Raw genomic sequence first — 15,695 nt, forward strand, 5'->3', positions numbered from 1 at the left:
GAAACCAGGAATGGGAGCTGGGACCCAGGCCCTGGTCCAACCTCCAGATTCAGCCAGACTCTCCTTCCATCGTGTCCACCATCACCTCCACCTGGATCTGTTGTTCATTAGCCACGTGAAACCAGAACCCAGCAGGTTAACTAACCTCTAGTATCAGTCAGAATCCTGGCAGGAAACAGGATTGCCCCCTGATGACTCACATGAAGAGACTTAATGAAGGGGAATTGGAAATAGGACTAAACACTTCACACAAAGGGCAGTGAGGCGCCCAGCACTTCTAGGCTGAAGGGCATGGGGAGAAATCGTGCTGCAGCTCTGACAACTGCTGAATCCTGGAGGATGGTCAGCTTGCCGATAGCTGTGGTAGTGGAGGTGAAGCCAGAGGGCGGAGGGGGAAGAAATGCCTTGACCTCTCTCTCCTCTGCGCTCCCCCTGCGTCTGCTGCCTGAGCCTCCCATGGGCCAAACCCCATCAGAAGCCTGGAGTGAGTGAGCCAAGGGGCGCTCTCAAGGGGTCAGCCTCCCAAGGCACCAAGCAGGGCAAAGAAAGCGTCTGAAGGGTTGGATGGAACACACACATATCTGCCAAACCTCAGTTTCTCCACCTATAAAGTGGACGTATTAATACCTCCCTCACAGGGTTGTGTGGCACTTCATTGAGATCACGTGTGTAAAACACTTATCCAGTGCCGAACAGAACACACTGTCCAAGGGTAACTTTATTAGGACAACGTTATGATTGACAATATTATGATTCTGCCCCAGCACTGAATCCTCCTTCAGGTTTTAGCAAAACGTCACTGCCTCAGGGAGGCCTTTCCTCCAGCCCACTCCCACCCGCTCCAGGCAGGTCAGGCCCCCAGTTACACACACGGAGCGGATGGGGGCGGCGCACGGAGGCCCTAGTCCAGTCCACCCAGTTCTTGCACTGGAGCAGGGCTGTTGGTGTACTGGCTGCCTGCACACCAGGGTGGCAGAGTAGAGGTTGGGTCAGAGGCCCTGTGTATGGGTTGCAAAGCCTCGATCACGCACTCCCTGGCCTCTTCCAGTTCGTCACCGTGTGTTGTACCCTCTGCAGCTCTCCGTGCTCCTCCACAGCACCTCCCCTGTGGAAACTAGACAGTTCTGTGCTCCTTTGCACCGCGTCTGCCTTCCCCACCCACCCAAAAGGCCCCTGAGGTGAGGAGCCAGCCTGGAGTTCCCGGAGCCTGGCTTGCGGGGCAGTAGGGATAGTCGCCTGCCCTCGCCCTTCAGCCCCGGCCTCTGGGCTCCTCGCTGGGCCCTGTGGGCACCTGGTTCCCGGAGGCAGCTCCGGCGCGGCCGGCTGACTGCTGACTCCGCACTCCCTCCCCAGGAAGTGCTGACGCCGGCACTTTTCACACAGTGCAGCAGTCCCCGCTCACGGGAGTGGCTGCCACCGACTCTCCAAATCCCTGGCTCCAGCCCTGGAAGCAGGATGTTAAGTTTTCATTGATCACCAGAGGGCCCAGGAGTGTCTGGAAGGCTTCAGACGTACTTAGGGGTCCCGGCTTCCCACCCTTGGCCTCCAGATGACGGAGGGGACAGGCTTGGGGTCCCATGGAGGGCGAGACCAGAGGGGCAGCTCCAGGGAGGCCTTCCCCGTCTGGCAATTAGACTGGGCTGCGTGGCAGGAGCCCGACCAGGCCCGGGGACAGGAATGTGCCTCTTGCAGTCCCAGGAATGGGAGGAACGCGGCCTCCCTCGGCTCCTCTGGAGGGGGCTGGAGCTACAGCCCTGGGCCCTTTCCAGCCACAGGGCACCCCCACACCTGCCGAGGAAAGGCCCCAAGATTCATTTGTTCACTCAAGACATCACGTGCCAGGGCCGACTGCGAGCCAGGCACCGGGTGGAACCAGGCAAAGATCTGCCCTCTTGGGCTTCATGCTTTAGTGGGGGAGGCAGGCAGCGGAAGGCGTGAGGGGCAAGCAGGGCACACAGGAGCCCCTAGAGGCCAGCGTGAGCACCCAGACCCCTCTCTACTGCTGTGCCAGCTTCCCCCTTAGCCCACCGAGCCCAGCACGGGAGTTGCTGGCTCCAGCGTTGGAAGCAGCCCTGGTCTTGGGACCCCGGGGCCTAGGTTAGTTTCGAAGTGGTCCCTGAGCTGAGGCTGTGCCCTTCATCTCTGTGATGCCCCCGCATCCCACTCTCCACCCCTGGGAAGTGGCCATGCTGGCAGCTCCACCAACAGATAGACTGTGAGAAAGGACGTGGAGAAACCTTCTCAGTTTCTTGTCTGGGGAGAAAAAGGGCCAGGAATGCCACGTTTTCGGTTTTCCCCCACGTATGTAATGTTTAGTTTATACAAATGAACTCACATTTTCCTGGAGAGCAGAAATCATAAAGAACGTTGACCCCAAGAGAAGGCAAGCGATGTTTGTGTGTGCCTTGGAACCGGTGAAGACATTTCCAGATCTTGTTAGCTCCGCCTCCACGTGGCTGAACCAACTGAGAGGTTTTCTCTGAAGATTCCTTGGCAGTGGAGCCAGTCCATGGAAAATCTCAGCCCATACCTTCAGGACTGCTCTCCGACACACCTTCCTGCCTTCCTTCTTTGACTGCCCAGTGGGGAAAAGCCCTGCTTTGGAGTCAGGCAGACCTGAGTTCCGGGCCTGGCTCCAGCACTTTCAAGCTGGGGACCTTGGACAACGGATTCCTCTGGGCCTCAGTTTTCTCGTTGGTGAAATGGGAATAAGAATAAATACCTCACGTGGGCTTACTTCACAGGGCTGAGGCTGTCCGGATGGAGGGACAGTGGATGCAGCCAACAGAGCACTAGACGGGGGGTCAGAGGGCCCTCACCTCGGCTCCAACTCACCAGTCACCAGCCATGCCTGGTACTACGGTCACGTAACTAGCCACCCCAGAACCTCATGGCATAAAGTGACCTTTTTTGATACGTGTCAGTTTTGTGGGTCAGGGATTTGGGCAGGGCACAGCTGGGGCAGCTTGTCTCTGCTCCACAGTATCTGGGGCCTTGGCTGGGAGAACGTGAAGGCAAAGAGGGACTTGATGCCGGAATCATCTGGACGTGCTTGATGCTGGCTGTTAGCTGGGACAGAAGATGAACGTACATGTGGCCTCCTGTGTGGCTGGGGCTTCCCCACTGCATGGCAGCCTCAGGGTCATCAAACTTTTGCGTGGCGTTGCTCCCCCAGAGCGGGTGTCCAAGAGCATCGCGGCATCTGTGTGGCCCACCTCCAAAGTCACATAGCCTCGCTTTTACCACACCCTGTAGGTCAGAACAGTCACAAAGGCCGGCCCAGTTCCAAGGAGAGGGGAGGTAGACCCGACCCCTCCACAGGAGTGTCAGAGAACTTGTAGACATGCATTAAAACCACCACATCAACTGGTTCATGGTAGGGAAAGAGGTGCAAAGTTAATAATAGCAATAATAATAATAGTAATGGCAGCTAACACATACTGAGTGTATATCCTCTGCCAGGCACTGTTCTGAGCCCTTCCCATGTGAGGTGGGGGGTGATCTCATCCCCATTCTGTAACTGGAGGTGCTGGGGGACATGGAGGAAGGGGCAAAGCCAATTGCTGAGCCCAGGGTCTGGACTGGTGGTCTTCTGTATCCAACACGTGGAAGAAGCAGGATGCCTGTGAGGGCCCCAGAGCGCGCTGGGCTCTGTCCCCATCATCCATGCAGTGCAAGAAGCCCCTGCCTCGGGTGGCAACCTTGGTGCATCCATGACCTTCCTACAGACACTCTGAGTCACATGCTGTCCCAGCATGGTCCTTAGAAGGCTGGTTCCATGTAAGAGCAGAACCCCAGCCTTGATTGGGCATTAACTCTCCTTCCCTCACCCCTACGAGGGGCCCCCAGCTGAGGCAGGAGAGCAGGGATTTCTCGTTGGGCGGATGCAGATTTATTTCCATGGCTACTGCACAGCCCCTCATCCATGCCCACCGCCAGCTTCTCGCTGCTTGGGTCCCCTCCAGCCCTCAGCTTCATGCCAGCTCTCCTCACAGGGGCCACCTTGGTCCATGGGAGGCCACACCTGTCCTGTCCTGATGGACCTGCGAGTGCAGCCAACCCCAGGGTGGCCACCACTGTCCACTGGCTGCAGCTGTATTAGCTCCAGGCCTGAGTGAGGCAGTGGGAGTCCCCTGGGTCTCCAGCTGCTGGGGGCATACAGCAAGTCCTCAGGTGGCCTGGAGACCCCCTTCTGTGGTTGCAGAGAAGCGAGCTCCCCGCAGGTGAGGGGCAGGTCGGGGCGGGGACCCTGTCTTTTATATTTTCAGAGCAGGGAGGGGCCCGGTTTATTCTGGAATTTCACATCTGCTTTGTCCATGGAGTCTCCATCTCGGTCACCTGTTATGTCAAGATTAGGCGGAGAAGCCAAGACTCAAACTGCTGCCCGCTGCGGCCTGGGAATCTGGCTTTTCTGCCTCCGGGGAGAAAGTATCTGGACCTCACCACACTTGAAGGGTGATTGGATCCCGTTTTTCAGAAAGAAGTGAACGGGGGCAAACTGAGTAATGTGTGAGGTGGAGGCTGGCTCACAGTAAGGACCCGTGAGAGCTGCACGTGTGAGAAACAGAGTGCGTGTGAACGTAGGAACCACCGGCTCCCAGGCTCCACTGTGAAACCTGGCCAGAGAAGGCTTTCAACACAAACAGATTTTCTGTACAGAGGGGCCCTCAGGGCCCGGAGTGCCGCAGGGCTCTGGCAGACCCAGAGAGGGCCCCGGTCTGGGAACAGGGCTCTCAGCTGGTGCAGGAAAGAAATGGAGACACACAGAAGCCCCTTGGAGTCTGGTGAAGCAGACCGTGTGCACCAGACACTCGGGGCGGTGCTCTCGGCAGCTCCAGATGGTAGTTGTCATCCTTTTCTCCAGTGAGGAAGCGGAGGCTCAGAGGCCGAGGAGACTGGACCACTGGCTCCCAGCTCGGCCCCAGGCAGAGGCGGGACTGGAACGCAAGTCTTGTGACTCCAGATTGAGTCGTTTCCCTCCGACACAGCTGCCTCCCATTAATTTCCAATGTGCGAGACTTGGAATATACCCCCGTGAGCGGCAGCAGGGCTGCCAGGCTGCTTAAATTGGGCAGTGCTGACCCAGGGCAGGGCCCCTTGGATGCTGCCGGAAACCCATGGGATTGCGGCTCCCCATCCAGCCTTGTGTCCTCCTTTGTAGAGCCGGCTCCTCTCCGCACAGTCAGCCGGGCCTCCGACTGCTCACCCAGCCCTGCTCTGGGCACTGGGGACACAGCCCCTGCCCCCTAGAGCTGGTGTCCGTCGGGGAGATGGACAGCCAGGAGGAAATCACACAAAATTCCTTAGCTTTATATGGATGGGTACTGTGAGGGCATCTGCACGTGACCAGGAGGATGGGGTGGTCACCCTCTTTGTGAGAATTCAGGGCCATGAATCTTTGGAGGGCGGGGCCCTGAATCTCCATGAAAGCCCTTGCTGTTGTCTACTTTAACCCCCAAGGATGGGTGAAGACCTGCAGTTTTTTCCTCCCATTTGTCTCTTCTCCCAGGGGAAATATACAGGATGAACAGAAGGTCATTTCTGGGGCGTTTCAGGCTTGCCGGCTGTGGCCCATGTGGGTGGGCAGAGAGGACTTTGGCTCCTGGCAGCATCCAGGCACCAAGGCCGCAGGCTCAGCCCCTGCAGTTTGCTCGCTCCAGAGACCTGGACCAGAGGAAAGGGCCGCTGCTGTCTTCCAGTCCCAGAGATGTCTGCTACCTGCACAAGGCTGCCTCTGAGAGGAGGGCAAGGCAGCTGAGAACAGGGGCTGCTGAGGTCAGGGGAATAGTGCATCGCTTCCGAGCCGCCTTGCTTTAGAGTTACAAATGAATCATGAGGTCACCTTCCTCATGAATCTAAAATGATCATTTTCTCAAATATTAGTTCTGTTGACCATGGTTATACATAAGTTTCCTCTTAGCCTGTCTCTTCTTCTCACCCTACAAACACTGATTTCCTGCCTTCTGTCCTGGGCCTTCCCTCTCCCCACTGAGCTCACAGCCCTGGCTTGTCTCACCGACTCCTGGGGCTTCCCACACCCCTGTGCTGACAAGTCCTGCACCCCTGTCCCCAGCTGCATCTGTCTCCTGACCACCGCACCCATCTACCCAGTGGCCCGCAGACATCAGTCCCAAACTGAGCTTCTCATCCACCCCCCAAGTCTGCTCCCTCCTAAGGGAACAGCACCAGCCTCCACGGAGGGTTACCCCAAATCTCCCTCTGCCATTCCCAGCTTGTCCACCTCCTAGATGCCTCTGGTTCACATCTCTCCTTCCCAGCCTGTGGTCTTGACCAGAAAGAGCTTTCTAGGGTGCAAATCTGAGCTTATTACCCCCTCTCCTAAAATTATCCACGCCTTCCCCTCATTAAACTGCAGCCCCTCACTCAGCCCTGCAGCCCCAGCCTGGCCCCCCTTACACACGTGCACGCATGCGCACGCACACACTCCCACCCTCGGCACTTCAGCCAGGCTGGCTCTGCGGTTTCTCGAGTGGGTCCTGTGTCAGTCATCTTGGGGGCTTTGCACGTGCCGCTCCTTCTGCCTGTGCAGCTGCCTCTCCTGGAATTCTTGCCCCAGTCGCGAGGTCAGACCCTCCAGGTCCTCTCTGACCTTCCTGTGTTCTCAGTGTACTCAAGGCTCTCTGCTCACCCCCAGCTTGCCTGGGCAAGCTCCTTAACCCTTCTGATTGCAGGTCCCACGTTGTGACATTAAGATGCCAGCAGTGCTTGTGAGGCTGCATAACTGTAGAGCTTACGTAAGGTCCTACGTGCGAAACGTCTAGCACGGTATCTGGTACCTTGTAGACGCCTGATGAACGTGAGCTGTTACCATTACTACCTTGTCGTTGTCACAGTAGTTATCCAATTGGTAAGGTTATTGCTATTACCAGGTTTATTTTTTCCTGTCAAAGCTTGTGTCCTTCCTGGGTGTGATTATCTGGTTACTTGTCTCTGTCCTCACTTGACTGTAAACTCCATGAAGGCAGAACGCCAGCTCTAACTCAGTGTGGCTGCCCGGCACCTGGCCCGGAGGCTGCTGCAGGCCTAGGAAACGTTTGTGCAGGAAGGAGGGAGGGCCCCTGTATCGTTTCCTCCCCTCGGGGAGGCTGCCAGGCCAGACTGCTGTCCCTGTTTTGCAGAGGTAGAATTCAGGCTCAGAGGCACAAGGTGACTCCCCCAAGGTCACTCAGCCTGCAGGAGGCAGATCCCAGTGGAGCCCAGCCTGTCTGCCTCTGGAGCCTGTGTTCTTTGCTGTCACCATTCATCGTCCTCAGTCCCGTCCGCTCCAGAGCCATTGTTAGAAGCCCTGTGCTCTTTTCTCTTCCAATCAATGAGCGGTCTGTTGGGCAGCATGTTGGTTTCTTGAGAGAAATGTAATGAAAACCAGACTTTTTTCAACATGATAGCTCATTCCCCAGTGACTGTCAGTTCTCATATGTTCCAATAAAACTGCTAAAGAAACAGCCACTTAAAGATTATTCACGGAAAAATTATGCTGAGGAAAAACAGAGCAATCCTCTGAGATAGTCAAGCCGCGTGGTCAGTTTTTCCAGCTGTCCGTGCCATATCGGGCCGGGCAGCGGGGGCCACAATCTGCTAAGCCAGGCCAGGGCCCCGGCCCATTATCACCACCCCCACCCCTGCCCCAAGGACATGGAGAAACAAACTCGCCAGCCACCCAGCTTAGAAACCGTCCCAGAAGACACGTGTCCCTGGTACTGTCACATGGTGGCCCCCCCTCCAGGCCTGGTAGGGCAGGAACGTGAGGCTTCTCAGTAGCACAGTGTCACTTACTGGCAGAGAGGCCACCCCCTCTGAGGTCCCGGCTGAATGGAAATTCTTCTGCTTTAGCCTCAAACCCAGGCCGTTGGTCCACAATGCAGGGATGAAAGTGGCTGAGACCCAGGGCACTCAGAGCAGCATCAGCTCTGACACTGGGCCCAGGGAGATCACAGCCTCTCTTGCTTGTGCCCCCACCCTTCCCTCAGTGGGGCTGAGGGGCATCTGAGGCCAGGCATGCCTCCCGAGGCTGTCCAAAGCAGCAGGAAGAGGGGGCGGATCTGGAAGTTGGCCTACAGGGAGAGTCAGGAGCCGAGCAGAAGAGACCAAGGGTGAGGCTTGGGAGAGCCGGAACTGGGGATCGGAGCCAGGATGCAGGAACCACATGGAGACAGGTGGGAAAGGGAGTGGATCAGGAGTGAGCAGAGGCGGGGTAAGTTCCCAGAAGAGCCTTGGGTGTCCAGCTCTCACTGTACGCAAGGCCAGTTAAAGGAACAAACCAAGCACCCCTGCACCACACGACTCGTGCCTCTGAGCATCCCTTCACGACAGCGATCATAAAAGGATCAAAGGCACAAGAGCTAGTGAACTCAGAGTGAGGCGTTTATACAAGCCTGGCACACAGTTGGTGCATAATAGATGTTAGTCTCCTTCACCCTCCCTTCAAGAGTAGCAGTTGCACCTTATCTGTCACGTGTTTCCCGCAGGAAGTGCCTCCTACCTATCAGGTCACCTCCGACGTGCTGCTTTTCCTCCTTCCTCAGGTTTCACTGGTGCCTGCCCTTTGAACTGCTAGAGCTCCTCCCCATCCCTGTGCCCCCATTTGCCACCACCAGGATAGTGGTGGACCCTTGGGTCCAAGTCCTGCATGTGGTGGATGTGTAAGCCCGGGCCCTCTTACCTGCAAAACGGGCCTCCTAAGAGCCCCCACCTCCTGGATGGCAGCGCAGCACACAGCATGGCACCAGGCACCTGACATTCGGGTGTCACCACTGTTATTACTACAACAACACCGGTTCAGACCACGGAGGGAGGAGTGAGGCGATTTGACCTTTACAAAATACTTTCTGAACCCAGGGTAGGAGCCAGAGTGACTCAGGCAGGGAGACTGTAATCCCGTGTCCGTGCAGCTGATAAACAAGGCGAATTCCACCCTCTGCATGGATTCGTTTATTGAGCAATATGTGCAAAACAGAAACAAAGCCGGATGGCTTCTGTGCTTGACTGTCTTCCCTGGAGCAACTACACAGGACATTTCCCCCAGGTCAAAACTTGCCTTCATTCCAGTGTTTTGAGCAGAAGTTCTTTGCTGGGTACACAGCAGAATCACCCAAAGAGCAGAGCCCTGGACCCACCCGAGGCCAACAAAATCAGATCTTCCTTAATGGGCCTATGAAACTCCGTTTCTCACAGGCTCCCCAGATGCTTCTGATACATATATCCTTGGTTGGGAATGACAGCCTCAAAGAAGCTGCTGAAGGTGTGGAACCCCTCACAGGAAGATGCACACGTGCACAAAGCTGAGACACGCCCCTCACCAGGTTGGTGAGGGCCAGGCCGTGCCTCTCCGACTTCACTGTTGTGGATTGGTCTGTCGGAGCCGCATTCTCGAGATGCCAGATGCAGGTTGGCTTTGAGACCTTAGACAACCCCCTCCTCTGGATAGATCCAGTTTATTCATTTTTTTCCGGTTCTGTAGAATTTGTTGAATGAATAGACCACAGTTCATTGGTCCATTTCCCTACTGAGGGGTATGTAGGTTGCTTCCACATTGAACATCCTTGTAAAAGTGTCTCCTTGTGCATGAATGCAAGTGTGTCCTGAGGGCAGACATTCAGAATTGGAATCCTGGGGTCATGGTGATGCCATGAAGGCATGGTCTTCACCTTTACTCAGCATTGCTAATTGCTTTCCAAATATTTTACACTCACATGAGCCCCAACCTGGCATTCCTGTGCCTCCGCATCCTAGCCAATGCTCGATATTGTCAGATTAATTATTGTTTTACAATCTAATGAGGTGAACATGCATCTCATTTGTACTATAATTTGCATTCCCATTATTACCAGTGAGGTTAAGCATCTTTCCTTATAGATGTTGGTCATCAGAGTCATTTCCTTTTTTGTGAATTTCCTGTTTGTTTCCTTTTCCCATTTTCTCATTGTGGCTTGTCTCTTACTGATTTTTGAAGTTCTCACTATATCTAAGCAGGAATTTTTTGTTGGTGTTGTGGGTAACAGATAACTGGACAACAACTTGTCTTTTAAGGATGCTTTGCTGTCTTTTGTTTATTTGTTTTGGTGAAGAAATGTTTAATTTTAAATGTAATTAAATTTGTTCATTTTTTTCCCTTTTGGGTTATTTTTTAAACTCTTTTTTTTTGGGGGGGAGTGAAAATTAGGTTTATTTATTATTTTTTTATGGAGGTACTAGGGATTGAACCCAGGACCTTATGCATGCTAAGCACGTATTCTACCACTATACCGTACCCTCTTCCTTTAGGATTTATGCCTTTTGTTTCTTTCCTTTCCCCAAGGTCATAAGGATTGTCTCTTTGTTTTCCCCCAATAGTTTTGCATTTTTGCTTTTCATATTTGTGGCATTAATAATTTGTATAATATGAGGTAGGAGGACTCTAATATCATCTTTTTCCATGTGGAACCCAATGGTTCTAGCTCCGTGTACTGAAAAGACCCTCCCTCCCCACTTGCATGACCACCACCATCATGAAGCAAGTCCAGGCTCTCTCTTCTGTTTCACTGGACAGTTTCTCTACCCATGCCCGAACACCAGACTGTCTGAATTACTGTCGTTTTGTGTTTTATTCTAATATCTAGTAGGTCAAGTCCTGTACTATTCTTCGTAAGAATTGTCTTGGTTACTTTGTGCCTGTATTCTTCCATCAGGGTTTTAAGATCAGCTGAAATGCCCAGGTATGGCAGGGTTTGAACACCATGCCACTGACAGTTGCAAGCAAGGCAGTGACGTGGCCAGTTCTTTGTTTATCAAACACGTATGAATCTGTATAGTGGTTGGATTTGAGATAATTGGACTGGTGGGGACCCAAACCAGTCAGTGACAAGAGCGATGGGCAGGGAGAGTGTGTACAAAATCTAGGGGCCTTGGCGATTGTGTATGGCAAGTGAGAAAAGGCAGGTCACAGTCTGGGAGTAGCCAAGATGACCTCACCTTCCCGGCCAGGTGACTGAGTGGCCAGCAGTGCCTCCAGCCAAGGCTGGAAATACAAGAGGAGGTTCCAGGTTCAACCATGACTGAACAGTGACCTTAGGAAAGTTCAGATGGAGGTATCATGGCAACAGATGGATATGTAGGTCTCAGGCTCAGAAAAAGAGGGTGGCAGTAAAGACTTGAAAGTCATAAGTCATCAGCCTATCTGTCTATTGAGTTAAAATCAAATCAAAACCAGGAGCCAAAGAGGAAGGCCTGTATAGACAACACCAACCTGAGGCTGTTGGAGGATGAGGGGCCCATGGGGGAGGCTCTCTGTTCCCCAGGCCTGGCAGGGAGGCTGGTGTGCATGGAGATGCATGTGGTGATTGCAAGTCTGGACGTGAGGGAGCTCAAACCTGACAAGCAGTAGAGGGTGGCATCATTTGGAAGGGAGGGCATCTGTGAGTTGTGCAGGGGGCTTTTGATCTGCAGTATCTTGTCATGGAGGATCTGATACGCTGGGTGGACCTCAGGCCTCCCAGGCCCTCCAGGAAAGTTCCCCAGCATGGCCAGGCAGCAGCCTTTTGGTTTGCCATGTTTGATGTGCTCTGCAGGAAGTGGCTGAGCCCCTCTGGGGAAGCCCTGACCCCTGCTTCTGGTGTCTGGCCCAGGTAACGAAGGCTAGGCCAGCATCTGGGGGTCACCTCCCTTAAAGGCCTCCCTTTGCAAGCCATAGAAACCAAAGAGCACAACAGTGATCAGGACCACACCTCTCAAAATATAGCTGTGGGTGTGACCAGCACAAAGAATTCTGCTTCGGTGTCTGCACATGCTGCTCAGTGGGGTGTGTGGCCCCAAACCCCTGGCTCTGATGACCTCCCATTGGCCCTACGACTGGGGTAGAGGAGGACATGGTAATACTATCATAATACAACCAGAGTGAGTACTAACTGCGAAACTCTATGTACATTACCTCATGACCCCTCCCAACCACCTGCAAGGTGAGTGAACTATTCTCACCTTCCAGATGAGGAAACTGAGGCTCAGGGAGTAAGTAACCCACCCAGGGCAGTAACTGACAGGCCTGGGTCTGAACCCCTGCCTTCCTGGAACTTAGAAATCCATTGCTTCCCTAGTCAGCTCTCCACACCCCTTGTCGTTGGATGTGTGGTGAGAACAGAAAGTGGCCAGGGAAGGGCACAGGGGTCAGGGCACTGGACCTGGACTCACTGTGAAGTCTTGACTCTGTCACCCAGCTGGGTGGCCTCAGATAAGTCCCACCACGGGAAACGAGCCCAGGCCACCCATCCCCGTGTCCACCTACCATGTCCATCCTCAGCCGTCTCCTCTGTATTAGCCACCAGGCTGCCAGGGCAGGGGTGCCATGCACAGTGGGACACCCTGACTGCCGGGTGCCAGCCTGGAAGCTGGGAGGGAGAGGTCAGTGTCTGATGAGTAGAAAGCCTCGGGGCTTGTGTGAACCTTGCCCCACCTCTGACAGCTGGCCAGGTGCCTTCCCGCAAACCTGGGCCCCCCTCCTCTGAGCCTCCACAGCCCTCACCATCGCTCTGTCTCTCTGCTCTGTTCACAGGCCCCTCTGCCGGCTCCAGTTCTGCGAGGTTCAGCCGGCGGCCCACCTGTCCTGACGCCTCTGTTGCCGGCAGCCTCCCCACACCCCCGGTCCCGAGACACAGGAAGAGCCACAGCCTGGGCAACAAGTGGGTGACTGAGCGAGCCCCCGGGCTGTAAACCGATCTGAACGTGGGGCGTGGGCTAAAGGGCTACTGGAGTTTGCCGGCCGGTGCTCTCAGCATCCCAGGCTGGCGCCCTCTCCTCAGGCTGGCACGGGCTCAGGAAGGGTGTGTTGTGCTGTGTTATGGTGACGGGTTTCACTGGCTCAGCTGCCAATGGAGGAAGCATGCAGGGAAGGGCACGGAAACACTAGTGGGATTCCAGAAAGTTTGCCCCAGCTCGGTTAGTGCCTCCCTCGTGGAAAACCCCGGAGTCCAGTGGACACCATGACTGTCATCCAGGGAGCACGAGTGTCTCGTGGTGCCTGCATGTTGGGGCTTAGGGTCTCTGCTGGCTGATTGCTGCAGAAAGCCTGCAGAGCAGCTAACCTGCAGCCAGTTATCCAGCCCTGCAGGGCTGACAGCCAGGGGACACACGTCCTCAGCCTGGCTGGGGGCCGCCATGCCCATGATCCCAGGGTGCTGGGCACAGGATCCTGAACAGTTGGGTCCCTTGCTCCCTCCCTCTGTTCCTTCCTACCTTCCTTCCTTCTTCCCATCTTCCCTCCTTCCTATCTCCCATCCTTCCTTCCACCGCTAAGACTCAAGCCTCCACTGGCCCAGGCTAGCCCTGGAGTCACTCACCGGCTGGAGGAGAAAATACTTGTTCCAAGTGTTCAGGGCTTAACCTGGCTAGATCCTCTGCCTGTCAAACATCATCTCACTGAGCCCTTGCAGGTCTCCAAGATAGGTGCTGCATGTTACATGTTGTAAAAATGAGTCCAGTGAGGGTCAGCAGGTGAAGTACCTTGCAGTGGTGAGTAAGGCTGGAGCAAGGATTTGGAGCAGGTGTGTGGCTCCAGAACCAGACGTGCTGACCTCAGGGTCATGCTGCCCCTTACCTTGTGTGGCCCCATCGCTCACAAGCACCATCTGCTCATGTGAGCCTTCTGGTCATCCTGGGAGACAGACAGGACACATATTGTTAGTCCCCATTTGACAGATGGAGAAACTGAGGCTCGGAAACAGGATGTGACTTGCCCAAGGTCACCCCGGGAGGTAGAGCAGAGCCTGGACTTGGACCATGGTTCTGGGTGGAGGTCTTTCTCGTGCAGCTGCACCGTCTGCTCAGGACCCCAGGGCAGGTGTAACCACTGTTAACTCCTTAGATAAGGAGCTTTGCCTTCTTTCTTCCTTTCCATTTTCCAGTATGATGTGTCAGTTGAGTGTAGTTGAGAGTAAAAGTGCAACATTCCCATCGGAGAAAGCGAGGCACCTGCTGGACGACAGCGTCCTAGAGTCCCGCAGCCCCCGCAGGGGCCTCGCCCTCACCTCCTCCTCTGCTGTCACCAATGGACTCTCCCTCGGTAAGCGTCTCTGGCCTGCACACGACAGCGGGTAGGCCACGCCCGGCGTGTGTCTGTGTCTGTCTCTGTCACTGTGCAGTGTCCAGTGGCCCCTCACCCCCTGCAGAGAGGGCTCCCCGCGGGCGTCGCCAGAGCCAGGGAAGCCTTTGCTTCCTGGCCTCCGGGGCTTCACCAAGTCCCTGGGTTTATCCTCATCCTGCTGGTGGCCCCAGGAGTGGCAGGCAGGTGGAAAGAGCAGGTGCCTGAGACCCGTCGTCACCAGCCAGCAACTGCCAAAGCCCGGCTGCTGTCCCGCGAGGCTCTGTCCCCTGGGCAGCCACAGGCCCCAGCATGCAGGGCAGAGGAGGAAGTGCTGCCGGGGACAGCAGCTGGGTGGCCCCCGGGTACTCACTTGTCACTCGTCTTCAAGCTGAGAAGCCAGAGTGAGGGAGAATGAAAAACTGATCTTCTGGGATGAAATTGCATGTCTGAACTTCAGCCAGAAGTGGCGCTGAAGTCAGTGGACGGACAGGAGCTGATCTGGGATGGGGAGGTGGGGAGTCAGAGCTAAGGACAGCGTGGAACTCCTCCTGCAGGTCCACCCCCTGCAGTGCCCAGGTCCCCTGACCAGGTCACTCGGGTCATTCCTGCCATCAGACAAGTGTACTCTCTGCTGGCCATGTCCTTTCAGTGTGCCTGTGCTTCCGTAGTCTGTGTGTCTGTGTGTCTGTCTGCTTCCCTTAACAGGGAGCACTCCCACGGCTGGTAGCAAGTCAGTTTCCAGGCTGGGGGTTTGATCTGGTGAGGCCTGCAGGCTGGAGGGCCCACGAGCACGGGGAGGAGTGGGTGGTGCGGACAGGAAAGCCGGGCAGGGATCTCATGTCTCACGTCCCCATGAAATGAAGCCAGCTTCTGAGGCAGTATCTCTGCAGGGGGCAGCTGTCTCCCACTCCCTGGAAAGTCTGTGACAAGCAAGACCCATGTCTACTTTCTGACCAGGAGAGAGGTCATCCTGCTTGGACACAGTCAAGGGTTGACACCAGCTGAGGACAGCGTAGCCTGCTGTGCCTTGCAGAAGAGTTCAGGGTCAATGTGTTGGGGAGAGGCTGGTTAAACCAGGCATCCAGATCTCTTCTCAGAGGCTTTAATGTGCTGATGGGCATTAAGGGTCTCCAAGAAGCCCGCAGAGTCTGCAGGTCCCCACATTTTCTGTGCTTGGAACCTTTTCCTTTGAGAGTCCTGCGGGATGGGGTTCTGAGGAACCAGTCTGGGAAATGCCGGCCTGAGAGCATTCAGCTGGGCAGCAGAACCACTGTTTTACATCCAGGAAACTTTCTGAGCTGTGTCTGAGCCCAGGCCTAGCTATTCCTGAGACAGAAAACTGAGTCAGATGCAAGGCTGTCCGGTATCCAGGCGGGAGATCACCAGACGGTTTGGTTCTCGGCTCCTCTCCTTGGGAAACTCTGATATTTTTCTGTTTGGAGCTGAAAGCCTGGGGGCACGTTGCCGTGTGTGCATGTGCCCTGTTTGGAGCTGAACTAGTCTCCTCCGTCCTGTAACTCCCAAGGGGCCTGAGATCTCCTGCTCCTCCTCCTTCCTGTCCCGCTGCCCGGCCATGGTGCCAGCAGGCAGCCCAGGCAAAGAGTGTGGAATGCAGGCACCTCCAAGG

The 15,695-nt window shown here is 55.2% G+C and overlaps 1 protein-coding gene across 8 annotated transcripts in view; it reads left to right on the forward strand.

The window, feature by feature from the left end:
* RALGPS1 (Ral GEF with PH domain and SH3 binding motif 1) overlaps positions 1 to 15,695 on the forward strand; it is a 262,271-nt gene that overhangs the window by 221,456 nt on the left and 25,120 nt on the right. For 6 of the 8 annotated variants that reach the window (XM_031677558.2, XM_072960157.1, XM_031677559.2 and 3 more), the window contains 2 exons: positions 12,542 to 12,668; positions 13,890 to 14,047. In XM_031677558.2, coding sequence (XP_031533418.1) covers positions 12,542 to 12,668; positions 13,890 to 14,047 — 285 coding nt within the window. The remainder of the gene's footprint in view (positions 1 to 12,541; positions 12,669 to 13,889; positions 14,048 to 15,695) is intronic. The other 2 variants (XM_031677563.2, XM_031677564.2) reach the window with 1 other exon arrangement.

This window comes from Vicugna pacos, chromosome 4 (genome assembly GCF_048564905.1).
Source record: "Vicugna pacos chromosome 4, VicPac4, whole genome shotgun sequence".
Lineage (NCBI taxonomy): Eukaryota > Metazoa > Chordata > Mammalia > Artiodactyla > Camelidae > Vicugna > Vicugna pacos.